The sequence below is a fragment of the Salvia hispanica genome, chromosome 4 (assembly GCF_029641045.1).
Source record: "Salvia hispanica isolate PSC_SH4W2 chromosome 4, Shi_PSC_v1, whole genome shotgun sequence".
Taxonomy (NCBI): domain Eukaryota; kingdom Viridiplantae; phylum Streptophyta; class Magnoliopsida; order Lamiales; family Lamiaceae; genus Salvia; species Salvia hispanica.
In genome coordinates this window covers 56,605,563-56,626,531 of record NC_142695.1, presented here as the reverse complement: position 1 = coordinate 56,626,531, position 20,969 = coordinate 56,605,563, and the positions used below count along the sequence as shown (strand labels likewise).

At 39.0% G+C, this 20,969-nt stretch overlaps 1 protein-coding gene and 1 pseudogene across 4 annotated transcripts; one reads left to right on the top strand and one right to left on the bottom strand.

Annotated features, from left to right (window-relative positions):
* Positions 1-640: 640 nt before the first annotated feature.
* Positions 641-16,254, top strand: LOC125195490 (uncharacterized). 4 transcript variants are annotated; one of them, XM_089056301.1, is made up of 7 exons: positions 641-1,125; positions 1,270-1,488; positions 3,562-3,774; positions 3,955-4,176; positions 4,322-4,465; positions 13,812-15,656; positions 15,762-16,254. In XM_089056301.1, exons 1-7 carry the CDS (start codon positions 642-644, stop codon positions 16,151-16,153), a joined length of 3,519 nt encoding a protein of 1,172 aa, XP_088912427.1. In that variant the 5' UTR covers position 641; the 3' UTR covers positions 16,154-16,254. The 4 variants fall into 4 exon arrangements, with proteins under 4 accessions (XP_088912427.1, XP_088912428.1, XP_088912426.1 ...); XM_089056303.1 differs by having other exon boundaries at positions 934-1,125; positions 1,262-1,488; XM_089056302.1 differs by lacking the exon at positions 1,270-1,488.
* Positions 16,255-19,594: 3,340 nt separating this feature from the next.
* LOC148929624 (uncharacterized) lies at positions 19,595-20,452 on the bottom strand (annotated as a pseudogene).
* Positions 20,453-20,969: the final 517 nt, after the last annotated feature.

Here is a 20,969-nt window from a genome sequence, read left to right as displayed (position 1 = left end):
ACACATTGAATAATGTAATAAATTGTTGGAATGAAGTATGTGTAGAAGCATTTGAAGTACAGAATGAAGTAATAAACCTATATAATGAAGTAACATGGGCTAGTAATGAAGAAGAAAAAAATTTCGCAGCAGCACATCTCATCAAAAAAACTAGATCTAATGGCCCAGATTTGGTCTCTAGTTCGGTCTTTAAAATTGGTTCGACATTAATCACAACTCTATATATATATATATATATATATATATATATATATATATATATATATATATATATATATATTCTGGAAATTGTTTCTTAACCTGTTCTTAATTTTGTTAGTACACATAAATTTCCACACAAGAATCCTTCTCATCGTCATATATACGTTTACAAGAATCCCATTAATAAATTTCCACATTACAATACTCCTATCATTTGGTAGCTACAGAAAGTGACACACAAGTATCATTCTAATCGTCATATCTACGTTTAGAAGAATCCGATTAAATTCCACATGCTTATTTTGGCGTATATTTCATTGAACAAATCAAATGGAATCAAATAATATCAACAAAAAATTAAAATTATAATTAAAAATCATACTCCGTTTATATAAAAGGATTACCATAAGGAGTCTGTTATAAAGAACACCGTCTACCAAATGAAACTAACCAGGAAAGAAATGGAGACTTTTACTTTTACCATTGCTCTTTCAGTGTTATTATTAAACAGCTTTGCTTTCTCCTTTAGCATTGTCGCAGATAAATATGCACTCATTTCCTTCAAAAACTCCATCACTTCCGACCCTTATTCTATTTTGAGCACCAATTGGACGCAAAACACATCAGTCTGTAATTGGATTGGTGTGTCGTGCGGCCTCAAACACCACCGTGTCACAGCTCTTAATATCTCTAGCTACGGCCTTGTTGGAACTGTTGCTCCACATCTTGGAAACCTTACGTTTCTCAGATATTTGGACATCAGTTTCAACAGTTTCACGGGGATCTTACCCTCTGAGCTATCTAAACTGCGTCGGTTGAAGGTGATGAATGTGGGAGTCAATTCATTCACCGGAGAAATACCAACATGGATTGGCAGTTTACCTCAACTAGAGAAACTCTATATGTACAACAACACTTTCTTAGGTACAATTCCTGCATCTTTGTCTAACAGTTCTAAGCTCCAAATGTTATACTTGAACAATAATCAGTTGAATGGGTCCATACCACCTGGCATTTTCAATGTATCTTCCCTGAGAGAGATTAGAATTAGCACTAATAGTCTAACAGGTGTGCTCCCAAGTGATATGTGCAATAGTCTCCAAAATATTGAAGTACTTTATATTTGGAACAACCAACTTTGTGGAGAAATTCCACCAAATATATGGAAATGCAGACACCTTCAGCAGCTGGCATTATCTAAAAATCATTTCAATGGAAAAATCCCAAGTGAAATTGGAAGTTTGAGCATGCTTAGAAAGTTGTACCTGGGCTTAAACGATTTCAGAGGTGCACACATCTCTTTTTAATTACCTCTATATGTGATTTCTACATTATTATCTCAGGGATGTATTAGTATGACAATACTTCTTAAAATGACAACGTGACACCAACGTAGCATGCAATATTATAAACGCTGCAATGCAATATACATTATAACGCTATATGGCAGTGTAGTGTTTATAATATTGCTTGTTGCATTTATAACATTGCATGCTACGTTGGTATTACGTTATTACTATAAGAGTGGTGTCACCCTGACGCACCCCTACTATCTCATCCTTTAAATATAGCAACTTTTGAAATAACACGTTTTTTAATACACAATTGTAAATTAAGAAAGATAGAAGAAAAATGTAGTGTACGTAGTGTTAATAAATTGTGTTTATCTACATTATTATAGGTAATATTTTGTTCAAAACTTTCCTAAAATATAAAATGCATAAATTAAGAGACGAGTCAAAATAAAAATAATTATTATTTTTAAAAGACGGGAGTAGTATATCATTGCTATAACAATTCATATTAGACACGCAACTCTTACCACTCTATAAAATAAGTTCATGGTCATTGGTCCCTGATTCAAAATTCTAAAGGTGACAAAATGTTAGATTTTTTACTTTATCCACCATATATATACTCCATCCGTTCCATAAAAATATGAGCAATAAGTATGACATGGGAATTAAGACAAAATTGGTAAAGTAAGAGAGATGAAGAGAATGATATGTTAGTAAGAGACAGGAGGGGATTGTTAGTTAAAGTAGTGTTAGTGGATAGTGAGACCTATATTATTAAATTGTTAGATGCATTTCAAACATACGAAGCCGAAAACGTCAACATACGATGAAATTTGGCTATCAAACGACGAAATCATAATTTTATGGGTTTTCCGAATTTTATTTTAATTCTTATAATTTCATTTAATTTGTTTTTCTAAATTACGTTTTATTTTTTTTCCATTAGTTTGATATAATTGAATAAAAATCATTTTTACGAAATTATGTTTTCTTAGATTTTCCAATAAATTCAGTCATTCACGCAAATAAACAGTAATTTTATGGCAAAATACATTCTTAGGTCCTTATACTTTAATCAAAATGTTCATTAGGTCCTCGTAAAATTTTTTCGTTTTAATAGGTCCTTATACCTTTCTCATAAATTTCATCACATCCTCGTACAATTTTTTCGTTTTAGTAGGTCCTTATACTATGATAATAACTTTTATTAGGTACTTATACAATTTTTTATTTTAAGATATTTTTTACTTTTATCTTAGATAATAATTTATATTTAATTAAATTTAACGAACCTTTTAATATTATAATCTAACTTATCTTATGATTATAAATATTTAGGGAAACGTATCTTTCAATATAAATATAAATAATCGATTGAAAATTCGGATAGTTATTCTAAAAAAAACTCCGCTTTTAATTTTCAATCATCACGATAATCTTTTTATTATTCTCTACAACTTATTGAGATTATTGGATAACAAGATGATATTATCTTTATAAACTATGCTAAGTTAAATAATGGAATATTAAAAAGTTCATTAAGTTTAATTAAATTTAGATTATTATCAAAGATAAATGTAAAAAAGTCCCTAAAATAAAAGATTGTGCAAGGACCTAATGAAAGTTATGATAAAAGTATAAGGACCTACTAAAACGAAAAATTGTACGAGGGCCAGATAAAAATATTGTGAAAAGTATAAGGACCTATTAAAACGAAAAAATTGTACAAGGACCTAATGAACATTTTAACTAAAGTATAAGGACCTAAGAATGTATTTTGCCTAATTTTATTATCATATACTATGATGTTTGTATCAAATTTAAATGCATAACTGAAAAGAGGCCGATTGAATATATGCTATAGAATAATAAAAATGATTATTTAATCAAATCAGTTTTCTGTATCAAACATATCTAAGCTCATAAAGGCCTCTTTAAACTGTTGTGTGAAGAGGCCTCTCATGGTTGAGAGTGGACTGCAAACCAAACTTACTCATAAACATATTGGGAAGATTTAATTATGGAGTTTCCTAATATCATCTTTCAACGTCTATAATTGCAGGAATAATCCCCGAAGAAATAGGGAATCTTTCACAGTTAGAGGTGTTGAGCCTCACAGGCTCCGGTCTGACCGGAAATATTCCATCTTCAGTGTTCAACATATCTTCATTGAAATGGATGGACCTCTCTAACAATAGTTTGTCTGGAAATATCCCAACTTTTCACCATCTTCCAAAGTTAGAGGAATTATATCTGTTTCATAACAATTTACAAGGTACGTTTTTAATTTGAAATATCCTATACACCCCCTTTATTAACAAAATTTCTTCCATCGGAAACAAAACTATTTAGCCCTTTGTTTATTCAACTTTGTGTAAATTGTTGTTAAATTGTGGTTCAGTACTGATATTAGGGTTAACAAACTATTAGCTTTTTTTTTCAACAAACTTATTAGGTTGGCTGCCAAGTGATGTGTGCAGCAGCAATATGTCAAGCATCAAAACACTTGACCTCTATGAGAATCAACTTGAAGGGAAAATTCCACGAAATATATGGAAATGCACACATCTTGAGTACTTGATATTATACGGCAATAATTTCAGTGGTAACATCCCGTTAGAAATTGGAAACATGAGCATGCTTAGGGGGTTGGTTTTGGGTATGAACGACTTTCAAGGTATACACATCTATTTTCATCATGATTTAATAGCAGTATTTATTTTGGATATTCATAAGTTACACCTTTCATATCATAAATTGCATGTAATTCTTGCGATGATCTATGGTAGAATTTCACTGATACCTTTTACAACTCAATTCAGGAGAAATTCCAGCAGAAATAGGGAAGCTTACACGACTAGAGACATTAAATATTGCAAACGCCTCTCTAACTGGAAATATCCCATCATCCATTTTCAACATATCTTATTTGACAGACCTGGAACTGAGCTACAACAGCTTATCTGGTAATTATTAACTTCCTTGCTCGTTGTGATATATCATAGTTTCATGTGTATTTGTCTATTTGATGCACTATTTATTAGTATTAAATATACCTACAAGCATACGGAGTAGATCTTGTATAGCTGAAGGTCAGTACAGGAATATCGAACATATGAAATAAGATTGTGTTGGAATCTATGCCCGGTCAATGGACTTTGACCAATTATAATTTCAACGAGACATTTAATTTTGTAAAATTAAATGACATAGCGTCGATCTACGTTCGGAGTAGATGACCGTGGTATATTTATTTTCTCAAATCCGATTCCCGGTGAGTGAGAAATAATTGTTTAAAGTTGTGCAAAATTGCAAACTTAATGAGCTATGAGATTAGGGAATAATTAAGAGAGTTAATTATCCCACATTGAAAGTTTCAACCTTATTAAACTAGTATTTAATAAGAAGGATTATTACATGGAATAATTATAGTGGACTAAGATGGGTTGTAGAGCCCACACGCGCGCACACGCGCGCGCCGCTGCCGCCTGCCCGCCGCGAGCCGCGAGCCTCGAGCCTCGAGCCCGAGCCCGTGCTCGTGCCCGTGTCCTTGTCCTTGTCCTTGGACTTGGACTTGGCAATTGGTCTTTGGGTGGTCTTTGGGCTGTTCTTTGGGCCTGGTCGTGGGCTTGGTGCGGGCTTGGCCCAAGTCTAGTTTCTTTTTAGACCACCACCGTTTCCACGTCAGCGAGCCAAGCGGGATGCCACCTCGTCAGTATGACGCGGTAAGCCAACGTGGCTGACACGTGATAGTCCACGTCGTGAAGGAATCTAGAAGCTTCTAGACTCAGACTCTCAGCTCTGTAACGCGTTTGTAACGCCTCGTAACCGACGACCGTTACGGTCTAGTTTTAATGACGGCCATTATGGCCGTTGACCCCCTGCAGTGGACTGAGCCTATAAATAGGCTAGCCATTCTAGCATTCTAAACATCAGAAACTAGAATACACTCTGCATCATACACTCTCTTCTCCCTCTGCATTGTTCTTCTGTCGAAGCTCTGCCCTCTCCTCCATCCAGTTCGCCGGAGCTCTGCCCTCTCCTCCATCATACACTCTCTTCTCCCTCTGCATTGTTCAGTTCTTCTTGTATTCCTTCTTGTAATCTCTAAATCTCCAACAATCGCAAGACGAGATATAACTTGCTTTTGAAGGGATCTAGACCTAAAACTGAACTAAACCTTTCGAAACTATAATTACCTTTGTTGGAAATGTCGACTGAATCCAACACCGCCGCTGCCACCACTCCGGCCACCACCGCCGCCATCATTTCCTCCACCATGGCATCCACCACTATGATGCCTACTCCCGGGGTCTATCCATCTTCATCAACAACCCCTTGGGTGTACACTAATACCCAGGGGCTCACTGGTGGATCCACTTCGAGTGGGTCGGTTGGTTCCACTTTTAGTGGTTCCTTCGGATCCTTTAATGGATCGAGTGTTGGGGCCTTCGGGTCTCACACGAATGCGGGGACCATCGAGTCTCACGCGACTGCTGGGGCCTTCGGGTCTCATGCGAGTGTTGGAACCTTCGGGTTCAACACGGGCTTTGGCTCCTTCGGGACCAATGCGACCATGGCGGGCTCTATGCCCAACATGAATGGTGGGGGCCCTATGCCCAACCATGTTGTTGGCTCCTTCGGGGGCAACATGAATGGTTCATTCCAAGGACCAAGTGCGGCACCGTTGCCACCAAGAATGATGCCACCCGCCGAAAAACCACCTAAGTTTGGAGGAGCTGACTTCAAGAGGTGGTACCAAAAGATGTTGTTCTACTTGACAACATTGGGCATCGCCAACTTCCTCACGGAGAACGAGCCGCCCGCGCCAAGTGATCAAGAGACAAGTGTTGAGGTCATGGCGGACTATGAAGCATGGCGCAAAGGAGATTATCTTTGTAAAAATTTTATTCTAAGTGCATTAGATGATAGTTTGTACAATGTATACTCCCTTGTAACCACATCAAAAGAGATGTGGGAAAGCCTAGAAAAGAAGTATAGTGTAGACAATGCGGCCGGTACGGAACATGTTGTAGTATCCAAGTTCATGGACTACAAAATGGTCGATTCTAAACCGGTCATGGAACAAGTCCAAGAGTTCCAAATGATCATCCATGGACTCGCGGCTGAAGGAAGGACTTCAAGCACTACCTCAAGCACAAGCGAAAGAAGATGAGTCTTGAAGACTTGATCGTGAAGCTGCGCATTGAAGCGGATGTGCGCAAGATTGATCAAAAGGCTAAGGGCTTTAGCCCACTTGACACCAAAGCCAACTTGTTGGAGCGGGGCGGACCCTCCAACAAACGCCCCCGCCCAAATCAGAAAGACAAAGGGAAGGGAAAGCAGCCTGCAAAGAAATTTGAAGGCGAGTGCTACAAGTGTGGCAAAGTTGGCCACTTTGCCAAAGACCGCCGCAGCAAGAAGAAGAAGCCGGCAGCCCACGTCGTTGAGAAGGAGTTCAAGGACTGGAATGAAGATGACCTCGTTGCCGTGGTCACTGAAGAAGTCAACATAGTTGACAACAAGGGCGGCTGGTACATCGACACCGGCGCTACAGCTCATGTCTGCTCGGATAGGAGCAAGTTTGCCTCCTACACTGCTGTTGAAGGGAGGAAGATCAACATGGGGAATCAAGCATCGTCCGAGGTCCTCGGCATTGGAAATGTGATTCTCATGATGACGTCTGGCGTCACAATCACTTTGAAGGATGTGCTGCATGTCCCGGACATCCGCAAGAACCTAGTGTCAGGATCAATACTAGTTAATAAGGGGTTTAAACTTGTATTCGAGTCTGATAGGTTTGTTTTGTACAAGTTTGGGAAGTCCCTCGGAAAAGGTTATGTAACCGACGGACTTTTCAAGCTTAGTGTGGCTACGCGCCTTGTTCCAAAGCCTTTGGCTAACAATAATAATAAAGCATCTACTTCCTCTTATTTGACCGAGTCTTCAAATTTGTGGCATTGTAGATTGGGACATGTAAATTCAAAAGCCGTAAAAAGATTAGTAAATTTAGATTTACTAAAGGCAATTGAAGTAGATACCCAAGACAAATGTGAAATATGTCTTGAGGCAAAAATGACTAAGTTACCGTTTCACTCAGTTGAACGAAAAACAAAACCCCTTGAATTAATTCACACGGATGTATGTGATTTAAAGATGGTGCAAACTAGAGGTGGTAAAAAGTACTTTATCACTTTTATAGATGATTGCACAAGGTATTGCTATATTTATCTTTTAAGAAGTAAAGATGAAGCAATCGAAGCGTTCAAAAATTATAAGAACGAAGTTGAGAATCAACTTGGTTGTAAAATCAAAGCGATTCGAAGTGATAGAGGAGGCGAGTATGTAGCCCCGTTTGAGGAGTTATGCAACGCAAGTGGTATAATTCATCAAACAACTGCTCCATACTCACCACAATCTAATGGTGTAGCGGAACGCAAAAATCGAACTCTAAAAGAGATGATGAATGCGTTACTACTAAGTTCAGGATTACCCCAGAACATGTGGGGGGAGGCTATTTTGACAGCCAACTATATCCTAAACAAAATTCCACTCAAAGGAAAAGACATCACTCCTTATGAATTGTGGAAAGGTAGGAAACCATCCTACAAATACCTCAAAGTGTGGGGGTGTTTGGCCAAGGTGATGGTTCCCCCGCCCAAAGAAGTTACAATTGGCCCTAAAACAGTCGATTGTATCTTCATTGGATATGCACTTAACAGTAGTGCATATAGATTTGTTGTTCACAAGTCTGAAATATCGACTATTACAGTAGGAACAACAATCGAATCAAGGAATGCCGTATTTCTCGAAAATACATTTCCTTGCAAGGACAAAGAAGAAGTCCCAATCAATTCCGAGACAAGAATTGAAAATGAGGCCACTAGTTCTAAAACAGTGGATGAAGCCACCAGTTCTAAATCCGCGGATGAAGAGCCTAAATCGCGCAAGCGAGTGAGGCATGATCCAAGTGATGAAGTACTAAGACGTGGTAGTAGGGTCAGAACACCAAAAACATTTGGTCCTGACTACATTGCTTTTATGTTGGATGAAGAGCCAACGTCGATAAAAGTAGCCTTCGATGGCCCAGACGGGTTACATTGGAGAGAAGCTGTTCAAAGCAAAATTGATTCAATTTTGCTAAACCACACTTGGGTGTTGGTTGATTTGCCCGAAGGTGCCAAACCTTTAGGGTGCAAATGGGTGCTTAAAAGAAAATTTAAGGCCGATGGAACAATGGATAAGTATAAAGCCCGACTAGTTGTAAAGGGTTTTAAACAAAAGGAAGGACATGACTTCTTCGATACCTATTCACCTGTAACGAGGATTACATCTATCCGAGTGCTTCTCGCGATTGCTGCATTGCACAATCTCGAGATTCATCAAATGGATGTCAAGACTGCGTGTCTAAATGGTGAACTAGAGGATGAAATCTATATGGAACAACCCGAAGGGTTTGTAGTGCCCGGACAAGAGAAGAAGGTATGCAAACTGGTTAAGTCCCTCTATGGATTAAAACAAGCGCCGTTGCAATGGCACTTGAAGTTTGAAAATGTGATGTTATCAAATGGGTTTAAAATCAACGAGTGTGACAAATGTGTCTATATTAAGAGCACTAATAACGGGTACGTTATAGTGTGTCTCTACGTTGATGACATGTTAATCATGGGTAGTAACACTCAAGTGATTAACGAGACAAAAGCCATGTTAAAGAGAAACTTTGACATGAAAGATATGGGTCTAGCCGATGTAATTCTTGGAATGAAAATTCTAAGAACATCCGATGGAATCATCTTAACCCAATCTCATTATGTTGAGAAGATATTGAAGAAATTCAATGCCTATGATGGCGCGCCGGTTAAAACTCCAATTGAACTCAATGTTCACTTGAGCAAAAACAAGGGCGAACCCGTTGCACAAGAAGAATATGCACGGGTCATTGGGTGCATTATGTACTTAACTAATTGCACTCGGCCGGACATTGCTTGTGCCGTGAACAAGTTGAGTCGCTACATGAGTAATCCAAGCAAAGAGCATTGGAGAGCTCTTGTAAGGGTTTTGAGATATCTAAAACATACTCAAAATCATGGGCTACACTTTTCGAGATACCCCCCGGTACTTGAAGGGTACTGTCTCGTGGAAATCCACGAAACAGACATGTATAGCCCGTTCAACTATGGAATCAGAATTCATAGCTTTAGATAAAGCTGGGGAAGAAGCCGAATGGCTAAAGAACTTCCTTGAGGATATTCCAGGTTGGTGTAAGCCAGTGCCTCCCGTGTTGATTCACTGTGATAGCCAAGCCGCTATCGGGAGGGCGAACAATGGCTTCTATAACGGTAAGTCTCGACATATTCGTCGACGACATAATACCGTAAGACATTTGATCACAACAGGAGTGATTACAATTGACTACGTGAAGTCAATAGATAATCTAGCGGATCCGCTAACCAAAGGGTTAAACCGTGATCAAATGAATAAGTTGCTAGAGGGAATGGGTTTGAAATCCACAAACTAAAGAATTGTCATAGTGGTAACCCAACCATGATGACTGGAGATCCCAAGAACTTGGTTCAATGGGAAAACTAAGCTATGAGAGTTCGCGAGAAACACTCATCTACATCTATTCCCTAGAGAGCAATAGAGTGTTTGAAAACTTGCCTTGTGGTGAGGATAAGTCTATGACTTTTAATGATTCCTAAGGATCTCAAGGAGATTGAGTTCTCAAAGAGACCGAGTAGGGCAAGATACTCGAGTAGGAATCACCTATGTAAGTGTGAAGTGTGGCCGCTTCAAATTACACACTTATGAATCCAAAGTGGTGTCCAAGGCCGCAAAGGACACAAAACGTGAGAACGGATGAGGTTGAGGTGTTTAAGTGTTAACACCATTGTCTCGGTGCACGTCGTGGGGGACTAGTTCAAAGCATCGCGCTACTAGGCCGCCTGTGTATCCGATGGCGTTGACTATGGAAGGTTCAAAGCTAAAAGCTACCTATCCTTATGCTTATATACCTCTCGAGGGTTGAGCTTGTGTCTGCATGCATTTGCATTTGGCTATTTCCACTCATGTGGGGGATTGTTGGAATCTATGCCCGGTCAATGGACTTTGACCAATTATAATTTTAACGAGACATTTAATTTTGTAAAATTAAATGACATAGCGTCGATCTACGTTCGGAGTAGATGACCGTGGTATATTTATTTTCTCAAATCCGATTCCCGGTGAGTGAGAAATAATTGTTTAAAGTTGTGCAAAATTGCAAACTTAATGAGCTATGAGATTAGGGAATAATTAAGAGAGTTAATTATCCCACATTGAAAGTTTCAACCTTATTAAACTAGTATTTAATAAGAAGGATTATTACATGGAATAATTATAGTGGACTAAGATGGGTTGTAGAGCCCACACGCGCGCACACGCGCGCGCCGCTGCCGCCTGCCCGCCGCGAGCCGCGAGCCGCGAGCCTCGAGCCTCGAGCCCGAGCCCGCGCTCGTGCTCGTGCTCGTGCTCGTGCCCGTGTCCTTGTCCTTGGACTTGGATCTTGGCAATTGGTCTTTGGGTGGTCTTTGGGCTGTTCTTTGGGCCTGGTCGTGGGCTTGGTGCGGGCTTGGCCCAAGTCTAGTTTCTTTTTAGACCACCACCGTTTCCACGTCAGCGAGCCAAGCGGGATGCCACCTCGTCAGTATGACGCGGTAAGCCAACGTGGCTGACACGTGATAGTCCACGTCGTGAAGGAATCTAGAAGCTTCTAGACTCAGACTCTCAGCTCTGTAACGCGTTTGTAACGCCTCGTAACCGACGACCGTTACGGTCTAGTTTTAATGACGGCCATTATGGCCGTTGACCCCCTGCAGTGGACTGAGCCTATAAATAGGCTAGCCATTCTAGCATTCTAAACATCAGAAACTAGAATACACTCTGCATCATACACTCTCTTCTCCCTCTGCATTGTTCTTCTGTCGAAGCTCTGCCCTCTCCTCCATCCAGTTCGCCGGAGCTCTGTTGATAGCGGTGCTGCTTCACCAGAGACGTAGCCGTTTTATCTTTGGGGACGAAACGCCAATCCGAAGAGCACTACCGGGGCGTATCTCGTCTTGCGGAAAGAGGACTCCTCGACTCGGCTTGTTCCTGTTCTAAAGTTTATAGTTTCGATTTACATTTGTAATTTTCATTTCAGTTCGTTTCTGTATTCCTTCTTGTAATCTCTAAATCTCTAACAGATTGCAACTGACTATCATATACTACGCGTCATCTACAATCTAGAGAGAGACAAGAGTTTTTGGTTTGATTTTAAAAACTAGAGATAAATAAATAAACAAATACTCCCTCCGTCCCGGCTAAGATGACACATTGCTTAGCCGGCACGGGGTTTTAGGAGTTATTGGTTAAAGTGTTTAATTGGAGAGAGAGAAGGTGGGTGTAAGTATTAAAGTAGAAAGATAAAGAAAGATGAAAATTTTAATAGGAGTGAGAAGAAGTGGTTGAGTGTATTAATTGGAAAGAGAAAATTACTAAAAAAGGAAATGTGTCATCTTAGTTGGGACAAACTAAAAAGGAAAACGTGTCATCTTAAGCGGGACGGAGGGAGTAAAAGAAAGCATAAAAACGAATAACACTATGTAGGCGAAAGAACGTACTAGAATTTTAAGATCCAACAACATAATTACGAGCAATCATCCAATAAACTTCCTTGAATAACGGTCTCCAGAGTTATTAAGCCGGCGATCACTTGACTAAATTAAACCCCCTACAGATGTGAGAAATCCACATATTAGGAGGCGTTCGGTTGGTTATATTAATTGTGTCTCGCCGACTTACTAATTTGATGCTCGGTTGCCGCAATCTAAATTAATCTGAGCCCACAAGGCCCGTGTCAAGCCCATCTCAATGTTGCCATTTTAAGTGTTTATGGCAGACAACTTATCGCACCACTAACCCTCCGATTAATTTAATCTCACCCCTCTCTTCTCTCTCTTAGTTGTTGTCATCAATTACAACATTAACCGACTAGTCACATCTCAATGGTGGCATCTTGATAAAGCCCATCTTGAGCTATCCCATACTACAATCTCAAGACTATTTATCTAACCAACCGAACAAGGCCTTAGATGTTAAGATCAAACTCCACTTTAAATTTCTAAAATCTAACTCCCAAAAATAATTAAAACCAATGACCTCACATGAAACCTCAACTCTCTCGAGTTCTATTGAATTAAAGTGTGAATTATCTCTTTTCCTAGTCAATTATTGGATTTCTATGAGTATTCTAATCAACTCTAATATGTACTAAAGAGGTAGCTAATCAGTCGAATATACATGGCACAAAGATAAATCAAATAACTACAAGAGCTAATAAGAAAAATCAATTCAATAACTTCACCAAACATTGACTGCACTGTGCAATGTTCGTAGAATAGTCATAACTTTCTCCACAGAACCCCGACTATGAAGTGCGAGATATCCATATAAAGCTCTTTCGAAGACAAAGAGAACAGTATGCATTAAGCATTGAATGGACCTCAAGAATGCCGGAAATATCGGCTTAGATTGACGTTGCTACACCTTTTTTAAGTCTTTTTCTATAATATCTCAACAAACACGTCAAAGTATTAAAATGTAAAAATATGTGGAATAATGAACATAATATGCATGATTGACATTTTAAACGAGCCAAATCAAAGCCTTAAAAAATATGCAAAATCCGAAAAAGCTTCATCCTTTTTTTTACTAATTTTATCTAAACTAGGTACTCTTTCCGTCCACAAAATTAGTCTCATTTTGCTATTTTTGGATATCCATAAAACATAGTTACGTTTCTAAAAATGAAATGTTTCTCTCTCACACTTTACCCACTTTTTCTGATACAAAAAACTCATTGTAAAATTATTATTCAAAGTCTGTGTTTAGTTCAACAATGAGGCCTTTATGTAGGCAAAGGGAAATCCACTTATGGAATACAAAACTTAAAGGAAATAACTAAAGGGAGATAAAGGAAAAGAAAATCCTAATTTGGTAGAAGGAAAAACTCATATTTTCTATCTACTAATTTTACTAACTAAGAAATAAATAAATAAAAATAATAATTTGCTTCCTCCAAGTCCAAGTTATGCTGGAACAATCATTTTCTCCCTACCACTCTTACATTATCTACTCTTTCTCTTTTTTTCTTACTTTATCAATTTTTCTCCTTCAAACTCGTGCCGTCTACAAATGAGTCTTTTTTTTTTGGACGGATCGAGTAAAACATAAATGCATTGCTAAGTCTTACATATTCAATCTTGAAGAATATGTCATTCAATGAGTTTTCAGGTACTCTTCCTTCAAATTTGGGGATTTCACTTCTCAATCTTGTATGGTTTTCTTTGGGTTATAACAAACTTGATGGTCCAATTCCAAGCTCTATCAACAATGCTTCTAATCTTACCATTTTGTACATGGACAACAACTACTTCACTGGATCCATACCAGACTTTGGCAATTTGAAACGCCTACAAAGTATATATCTCAATCAGAATACTTTGAGTGGAGAGGAATCTTCAACCCAGGAGTTGACATTTCTCTCTTCGTTAACCAAATGTCGAGATTTGAAGTACTTGGCAGTATCAGAAAATCCATTGAATGGTATCCTACCTGCTTCTATTGGGAACTTTTCCTCTTCTCTTCAAAGTATTTGGGCAGAAAACAATCACATCAAAGGTTTCATTCCTTCTGAAATTGGAAACTTAAGTAGTGTATTGTATATTGACCTGGGAAATAATCAGCTGCGTGGACCCATTCCACCATCAATTGGGAATATGAAGAAACTACAGAGAATCTCTCTTTATGAAAATAAGTTGGGAGGGTCTATCCCTAACGACGTTTGCCGAATGAATAGTTTGGGGGAATTGTACCTTAATGAAAATATGTTGGTTGGTCCAATACCTGAATGTTTGGGTGAAGTTAAATCCTTGAGAGTCATCAACTTAAGCTACAACCAGTTGAACTCCACCATCCCTCCCAACTTGTGGAATCTTTCCTACCTCTTGGAATTGAGCTTGTCCTCAAATTATTTGAAGGGTCAATTGTCATCACAACTCGGAAATTTGAAGTCAATCTACTATCTAGATTTGGCCTGTAATCAAATTTCAGGTTATATCCCTAGATCAATTGATAGTTGCCAGTCATTAGAATATCTCTACTTATCAAATAATTTATTGGAGGGATCTATTCCCCAATCCTTTGGAAATGTTAGAAATTTGAGAGCACTAGATTTATCTTACAACCACCTTTCTGGATCTATACCCAAGTCATTAGAAGACCTTCATTTTCTTGAGTATTTCAATGTTTCTAATAACAAATTGGTGGGGGAGATTCCAGATGGCGGTTGTTTTGGTAACTTGAGTGATAAGTCTTTTTCCAACAACCTTGCCCTTTGTGGTCCAATAAGATTTGAAGTTCCACCTTGCACAAAAGTTCATCATAGATCAAGAAGCTTGAAGAAATTGATGGTGCCTTTAGTGATTTTAGTTGGGACTATGGTGATTATCATCCTCGTGTTTCTAAAGAAACTTAAACCGAAGAAATCACCACTGCTTCCCAATGCTATTTTACCGCTGACGGAATACAGAAAAGTTTCTTATATGGAACTACAACAGGGAACAAGTGGTTTTAATGAGAGCAACCTTCTTGGAAGAGGAAGTTTTGGTTCGGTATTTGTAGCAACACTTTCTGATGGGTTGAAAGTTGCAGTAAAAGTTTTCAACATGCAATTACAAGGAGCAGAAAAGAGCTTTAATACTGAAACTGGGATACTTGGGAGCATTCGACACAGAAACATAGTTCGAGTTATTGGATGTTGCAGTAGCCCAGAGTTTAAAGCATTGGTTCTCACATATATGCCGAATGGGAGCTTGGATAAATGGTTGTATTCCAACATGCATTGTCTAGATCTTATCCAAAGACTGAAGATAGGAATAGACGTTGCGACAGCCTTGGAATATCTTCACCATGGCCATACATTCCCAGTTGTCCATTGTGATGTAAAGCCGAACAATGTTTTGCTCGATCAAGACATGGTCGCTCATCTTGGTGATTTTGGCATTGGGAAGCTTTTTGACAACGAAGAAGTTGTCGTCCAAACACAAACATTGGCGACTATCGGCTATGCAGCACCAGGTGATGCATAATTCTAAACTGTTCATCTTTAATGATATTATAGTTTTTCCTTTTTAAAAATATCAATGTTTACTTGGATACTAATCATGCATGTTCCAAGGTTAGAGTTGGGAATGGAAGGGAGAGTGTCCACACATGGAGATGTGTACAGTTACGGGATAATGTTGCTCGAGATGTTTACAGGGAAGAAGCCAACAGATGATATGTTTGATGGGGAAATTAGGTTGAAAGAGTGGGTAAGTGAATCATTACATGAAAACTCAGTTCCTATTGCACCCGCTTTGCAATCTAGCGAAGATCAGGATTTCTGCGCAAAGGAGCAATGTGTGTTGTCAATATTTGAGCTGGCAATGAAATGTTTAGCCACCGCACCTAATGAAAGAATCAACATGATTGAAGCAACGACTACTCTTCAGAGGATCTATGCAACAATGGTAACAGAAAAACGTTGTCCACCATATGCCTTTTCTGTTACTATTCGCGATAATGGGTTATGATGCTCGTACCATAGTGAACTTATATTGTGTACAGACTATGTCAATAGTTCATGTGGCATGTATAAGTTGTGAAGTTGGAATGTGTGAGGATGTTATAGTAAGAGTGGGAATGTGGAGGTGAATTTTATACTATTGAATAAGTCAAATAGACCACATATAATTCATATAAAAGGAATAAAACCTAAACCATGAATTTCCTACGGTTTAGAATTACCGATCTGATTCTCCAAAGAATCGACGATTGCTTGCGCCTTCTCCACGTGATGTTCTTCGTACTCAACCATGAATCTTCTAATCTATATCCCGAACACATAATCTGACCTTTGGGTGGGCAAAACTTGTCAGAATCGAAAAGGGCTTGATTAGAAAGAAGAGAGGAGCACGAAAATTATGAGTTAATTATCTCTAAATGTCATTTCTAATATCCTTTTATATAGAGTTATGAGGGGGCAGATTAGGGATTCATGGAGGTTGGACTTGGGCCAGACCTGTTGGACTTTTACTAATTAAATTGAGCCACAGTTTAATACAAGTCTGACAGAATATTATTATCCACTACAGTAAAATAATATTGACTACCCGTCCAATTCCAAATTACAAGAAATCCGGGTTTTACCTCTTTAATTTATTATTTCCCGTGTTTAAGATATATAAATATCCATTAATTAATTTAAGTCTGCTACTTGAATTTTAATTAATTAATATCTCTTTTCAAGAGTTGTCTAGTTCAAAATCTTTATTTATTATTCTGGAACAAATTCCAACCGGCCGAGTTTCTGAATAATAAAACCTTTTTCGAACATCTCTTGAGGATATTATCAAACTGGACTCACCCAACAAATGATTCATTGCAATAACAATACTAGCACCTCTAGACATTTATCACCACCACCCAAGATATCAGGATTCTTGGATGCGAAAAATCCGCACCATTTGATAAATCAAAATAGTACATAATCAATATCGTATGGTGATAAACTCATGTTTTAGTCGGTTTAATTGGTCTGATGAGGTGCCTAATGTTGAGTTTTGATGCTTGAAGTGTCTATTTCCAGCCAATTATCCTATTTTTTCGGAGTTTCATGTGTTTGTTGAGTGCTCTAGGATAAATAGACGAAAAAGAGGCAAAAATCTGGCCGTTTGTGCAAAGGAGGCAGCGGAGCCTCCAAAAGCTTCACCCGGCCGGGTGAATTTCACGCTGATAAATTCCACCCGGCCGGGTAGGAAGAAATTAGCGTATGACGGTCAGAAAGGGGTCGAAAAACGACACCCGACCGGGTAGAATTTCCAGCACAAAAATCCCACCCGGCCGGGTATGTCAGTTTGGCGGGTTTGACTTCTGAAAACGCGATTTTTGACGAAAAAATCAGGAGAAAAACGCCTAGGGTTGCATTCTGCGAGATTTTTTGAACACTTACCGCCTCCAACACTCACACACACCCCTAAGAACACTTTGAGAGAGAGAATTGAAGAAAGAAGACTCCAGATCGGAAGATTGAAGACTTCATTCCATAGATTCGTTCCACAGGAGTTCTTAGTATCTATCTTTCATGTTTTTGTTCGGGTTCTTTGTGTTAAACTTAGTTTTCTCCATGAACATGAGTAGCTAAACACCTTTTTGTAGAATTCTTTGTGATGATGCATTGATTCCATAGTTTTTATCTAATTAATTTTGTTCTTACCTTGCTCTTGTAGTTATTTGATTATTCTTGGGTTTATTCCTTTCAATTGCTTGATCACCACTTGATTGTGTAAGATTAATCAGGAGATAAAATCATTAATCTGGAAATAAGAATAATTCACACCTTAATGCAATAAAACTCGGGAGAGTTGAGATTGAGTGAGGTCTACCCTAAACCCTAAACTCAGATTGAGTGAGGTCTTTGACCTAATCGAGCTTTTGGGAGTTAGGGGTTTTAGGATTAGAAGGGGATTTCAATCCTAGCACCTAACCTGCAGGTTTCTCACCTCGGGATGAGATTTAATCTATAATTGTGGTCGACTTAGTAATTCTAGAGACACCAAAAGGTAGGGCAATTTTTGATTGAATAAGAGCTTGGAATTGTGCATCGGATCCTTGAGTTCTACAATTTTCTCCATATTATATTTTCACTCTGTGTTTACTTGCTTTTATTTGTTTATTTGTTCATTATATGCTTTCGTAGTGTTAGAAAACAACCAAACCTTTCATGATTCTGTAAATAGTAGTCAACATTTGTTCGTGGTAGTTAAGTTGATACAGATTTGTCTCTGTGGGATACGATACTCTTGCTTGCTAATTTCTACACTGTCTCCGTACACTTGCGGGTACTACTTGTGTTAAAATAAGTCGAGTCAAGTTTTTGGCGCCGTTGTCGGGGACAATTTTGTGTCGTTAGAGCTTAATATCGTGATAATAATTGAGATTACTAGTCTAGATTTTATTTGCTCTATTTTTATTTTTATTTTTATTTTTGAGTTCTCAAATTTTTGTATTTCCTTGGGCAGGTTGTATGCACACGCGTTCTAAAGGCCACCTTTAGAGTCAATCGATCTTGAGATCGAAGCATCCAACAGAAAAAGAGGAACGCACAGAGGTTAAACCAAAGGACTCGGGTATCTTCACCCGGTCATAGGCGTCTACCTTCTCCTATCCAGAGAACTCCAGTACCTAGTCCATCTCCACTTCCGTCACCTATACAGTACGAGCCGCGGTCTCCAATCCTAATGGCGGACGAGGAGAACAACAATTTTGTAGACAACGAGGAGAATAAATCAATGAGAATCTTGCTATTCGTCAACTCCGTGAGCAGATGGTCAACATGCAGAGACAGTTGGATGAGCAGAACGCGAGACCACCAATTAAGCCCATGCAGAATCTGGATGCATATAGATGGGTTGCTAATCCACCAATTAATAATGCCGGGATTGCGGCCAACAGCTTTGAGTTAAAGCTTTGATTGATAAACAGGGCAGAAGCACATGCATTTGGTGGAACAGGTTCGGAAGATGCCAACAAGCACTTGACCAAGTTCATACAAATCAGCAACACGGTGAAGGCTAATGTGGTCTCCAATGATCAGAATCGCCTCAGATTGTTCCCTTTTTTCTTTGAAGGATGACGCTAGGGATTGGTACGATAGCATGGATCCCAACTCGGTCGAGACTTGGGATGCAATGGTTGAGCTCTTCTGGGATAAATACTACCCACCGAGCGAGGCACTAAAGCGCCAAGCTGAAGTCATCTCTTATGCAATGCATCCTCAAGAGAATATTCACGAGGCATGGAAAAGATTCAAACACCTGATGAAAAGATGCTCAAACCACGGGTTAAGCCCGGGGCAACAGATCGTAACTTTCCATAAGGGAGTGTCGCTACCTCAGCAAGTGATTAGTTCCAGTAAGGATGCACATACAAGAAAAGGCAGATTTCGAACATAGCTAGTAATTTATACTATAATCTTACGATTTTTTGGATTGTATTTCAGATTTGCTCAACCTCCTAGCTGAACTAAATTTTATAACTACTTTTCTCTTTCCCATAGCCGAAGATGGACTCCTAGCAGATTTCTTGGCAGGAGTCGAAGTTGGAGATGCGTGCTTCTTCTTATCGCTAAATTTACTTTGCAGAACTGAAATAGCTTCGGACTCTTTGTCCACAAGCGTGATCCTTTTTGGTACTCTCGTAGCTCTTGCACGCCCAGTGAGTGTGGGGTCTTCGTTGGTGGAAGATAACGAAGTTCCAAAGTCCTTCCCCTGAGCATTTTCTTCTTCATCAGAAGCTTCCCGTTCCTCTTCCTCAGCATTTTCCTCTTCACATTCCTCTTCCTGAATCTGTTTCTCTCCCACGGCTATATCGCCATTCCCCTGTTCAAATCAAGCGAACGATCCTCATCTTTAGAGCCACCACAAGATTCAGAATCTTCTTCGACCTTTTCCTCTTCACGAGGTTGCTCAATAACCCCGTCATTGTTAGCCATACTTTTACCACCTCATAATCCATTATTTACATTCGACTGATTTCGCCCATTCTCTTCACACGTCTTACTTTCTCGCATACCCTTTTCACTGCCATCCATAAAGATCAACAAAGCCTTCTTTTTCGCCAGAGAAAATTCTCTAGCTTTGCGCGTCTCAGCAACAGCTTGCTTGTACACACAATAGGGGCAATAGAAGCGCCCGGCATCATCTAACCTAGCCAGACCTCCCAAACACCGCTCATGAACAGCCAAAGGACAACCGACTTCATTGCAAAGCAGCACATTCCCACCTTTATCACATTTTATGCACAAATGCCTCTCCGACCAATCCATTTCAACCGAAACACCACCTTCTTCCGCCCTCACACGACCACAGCTCTGTGCATTTCGATATTACAGCAATTAGACATACAATTAATCTGTCATACACCTTCACAAAGCAATGATCTAGTTTAACAGCAGCAAATTCTTCAACCACAAGGGGGAAAAAGGGCTATTTTCAATGTTTTTAAGGGTAAAATGAAATGTATAGAAACATTAAAACAGGGTAATCAAATAAAGAGCAACAACTAAAGCTATAATTTCCCCAAATTTGGAAAGCTTGGAAGACTAAAATAGTGATCTTTCAAAACTCAAAACTCAAAACACAATAAACACTAACTAAATACATATTTTTTTAACTCTCTGTGTGAGACTTAATGGACCATATCTGAATTAATTGTGTCTTGGGCTTGGGTGTTTTCAGCCCAATGACTTATTAATTTCTGGGCCCATAGCCTTAGGCCCGGTTGGTCGATGTCTTACTCTCGAGAGTGGCTGGATTGCTGCCACGTTGCAACTCCACGCGGTTCACCCTC

Bases quoted from the DNA above. Each gene is read 5' to 3' on its own strand.
- LOC125195490 (XM_089056300.1), top strand. From the start codon at position 642: ATGAAACTAACCAGGAAAGAAATGGAGACTTTTACTTTTACCATTGCT. The intron at 1,489-3,561 runs GTGCACACATCT...CTATAATTGCAG, and splicing joins GGGCTTAAACGATTTCAGAG to GAATAATCCCCGAAGAAATA. The intron at 4,177-4,321 runs GTATACACATCT...AACTCAATTCAG, and splicing joins GGGTATGAACGACTTTCAAG to GAGAAATTCCAGCAGAAATA.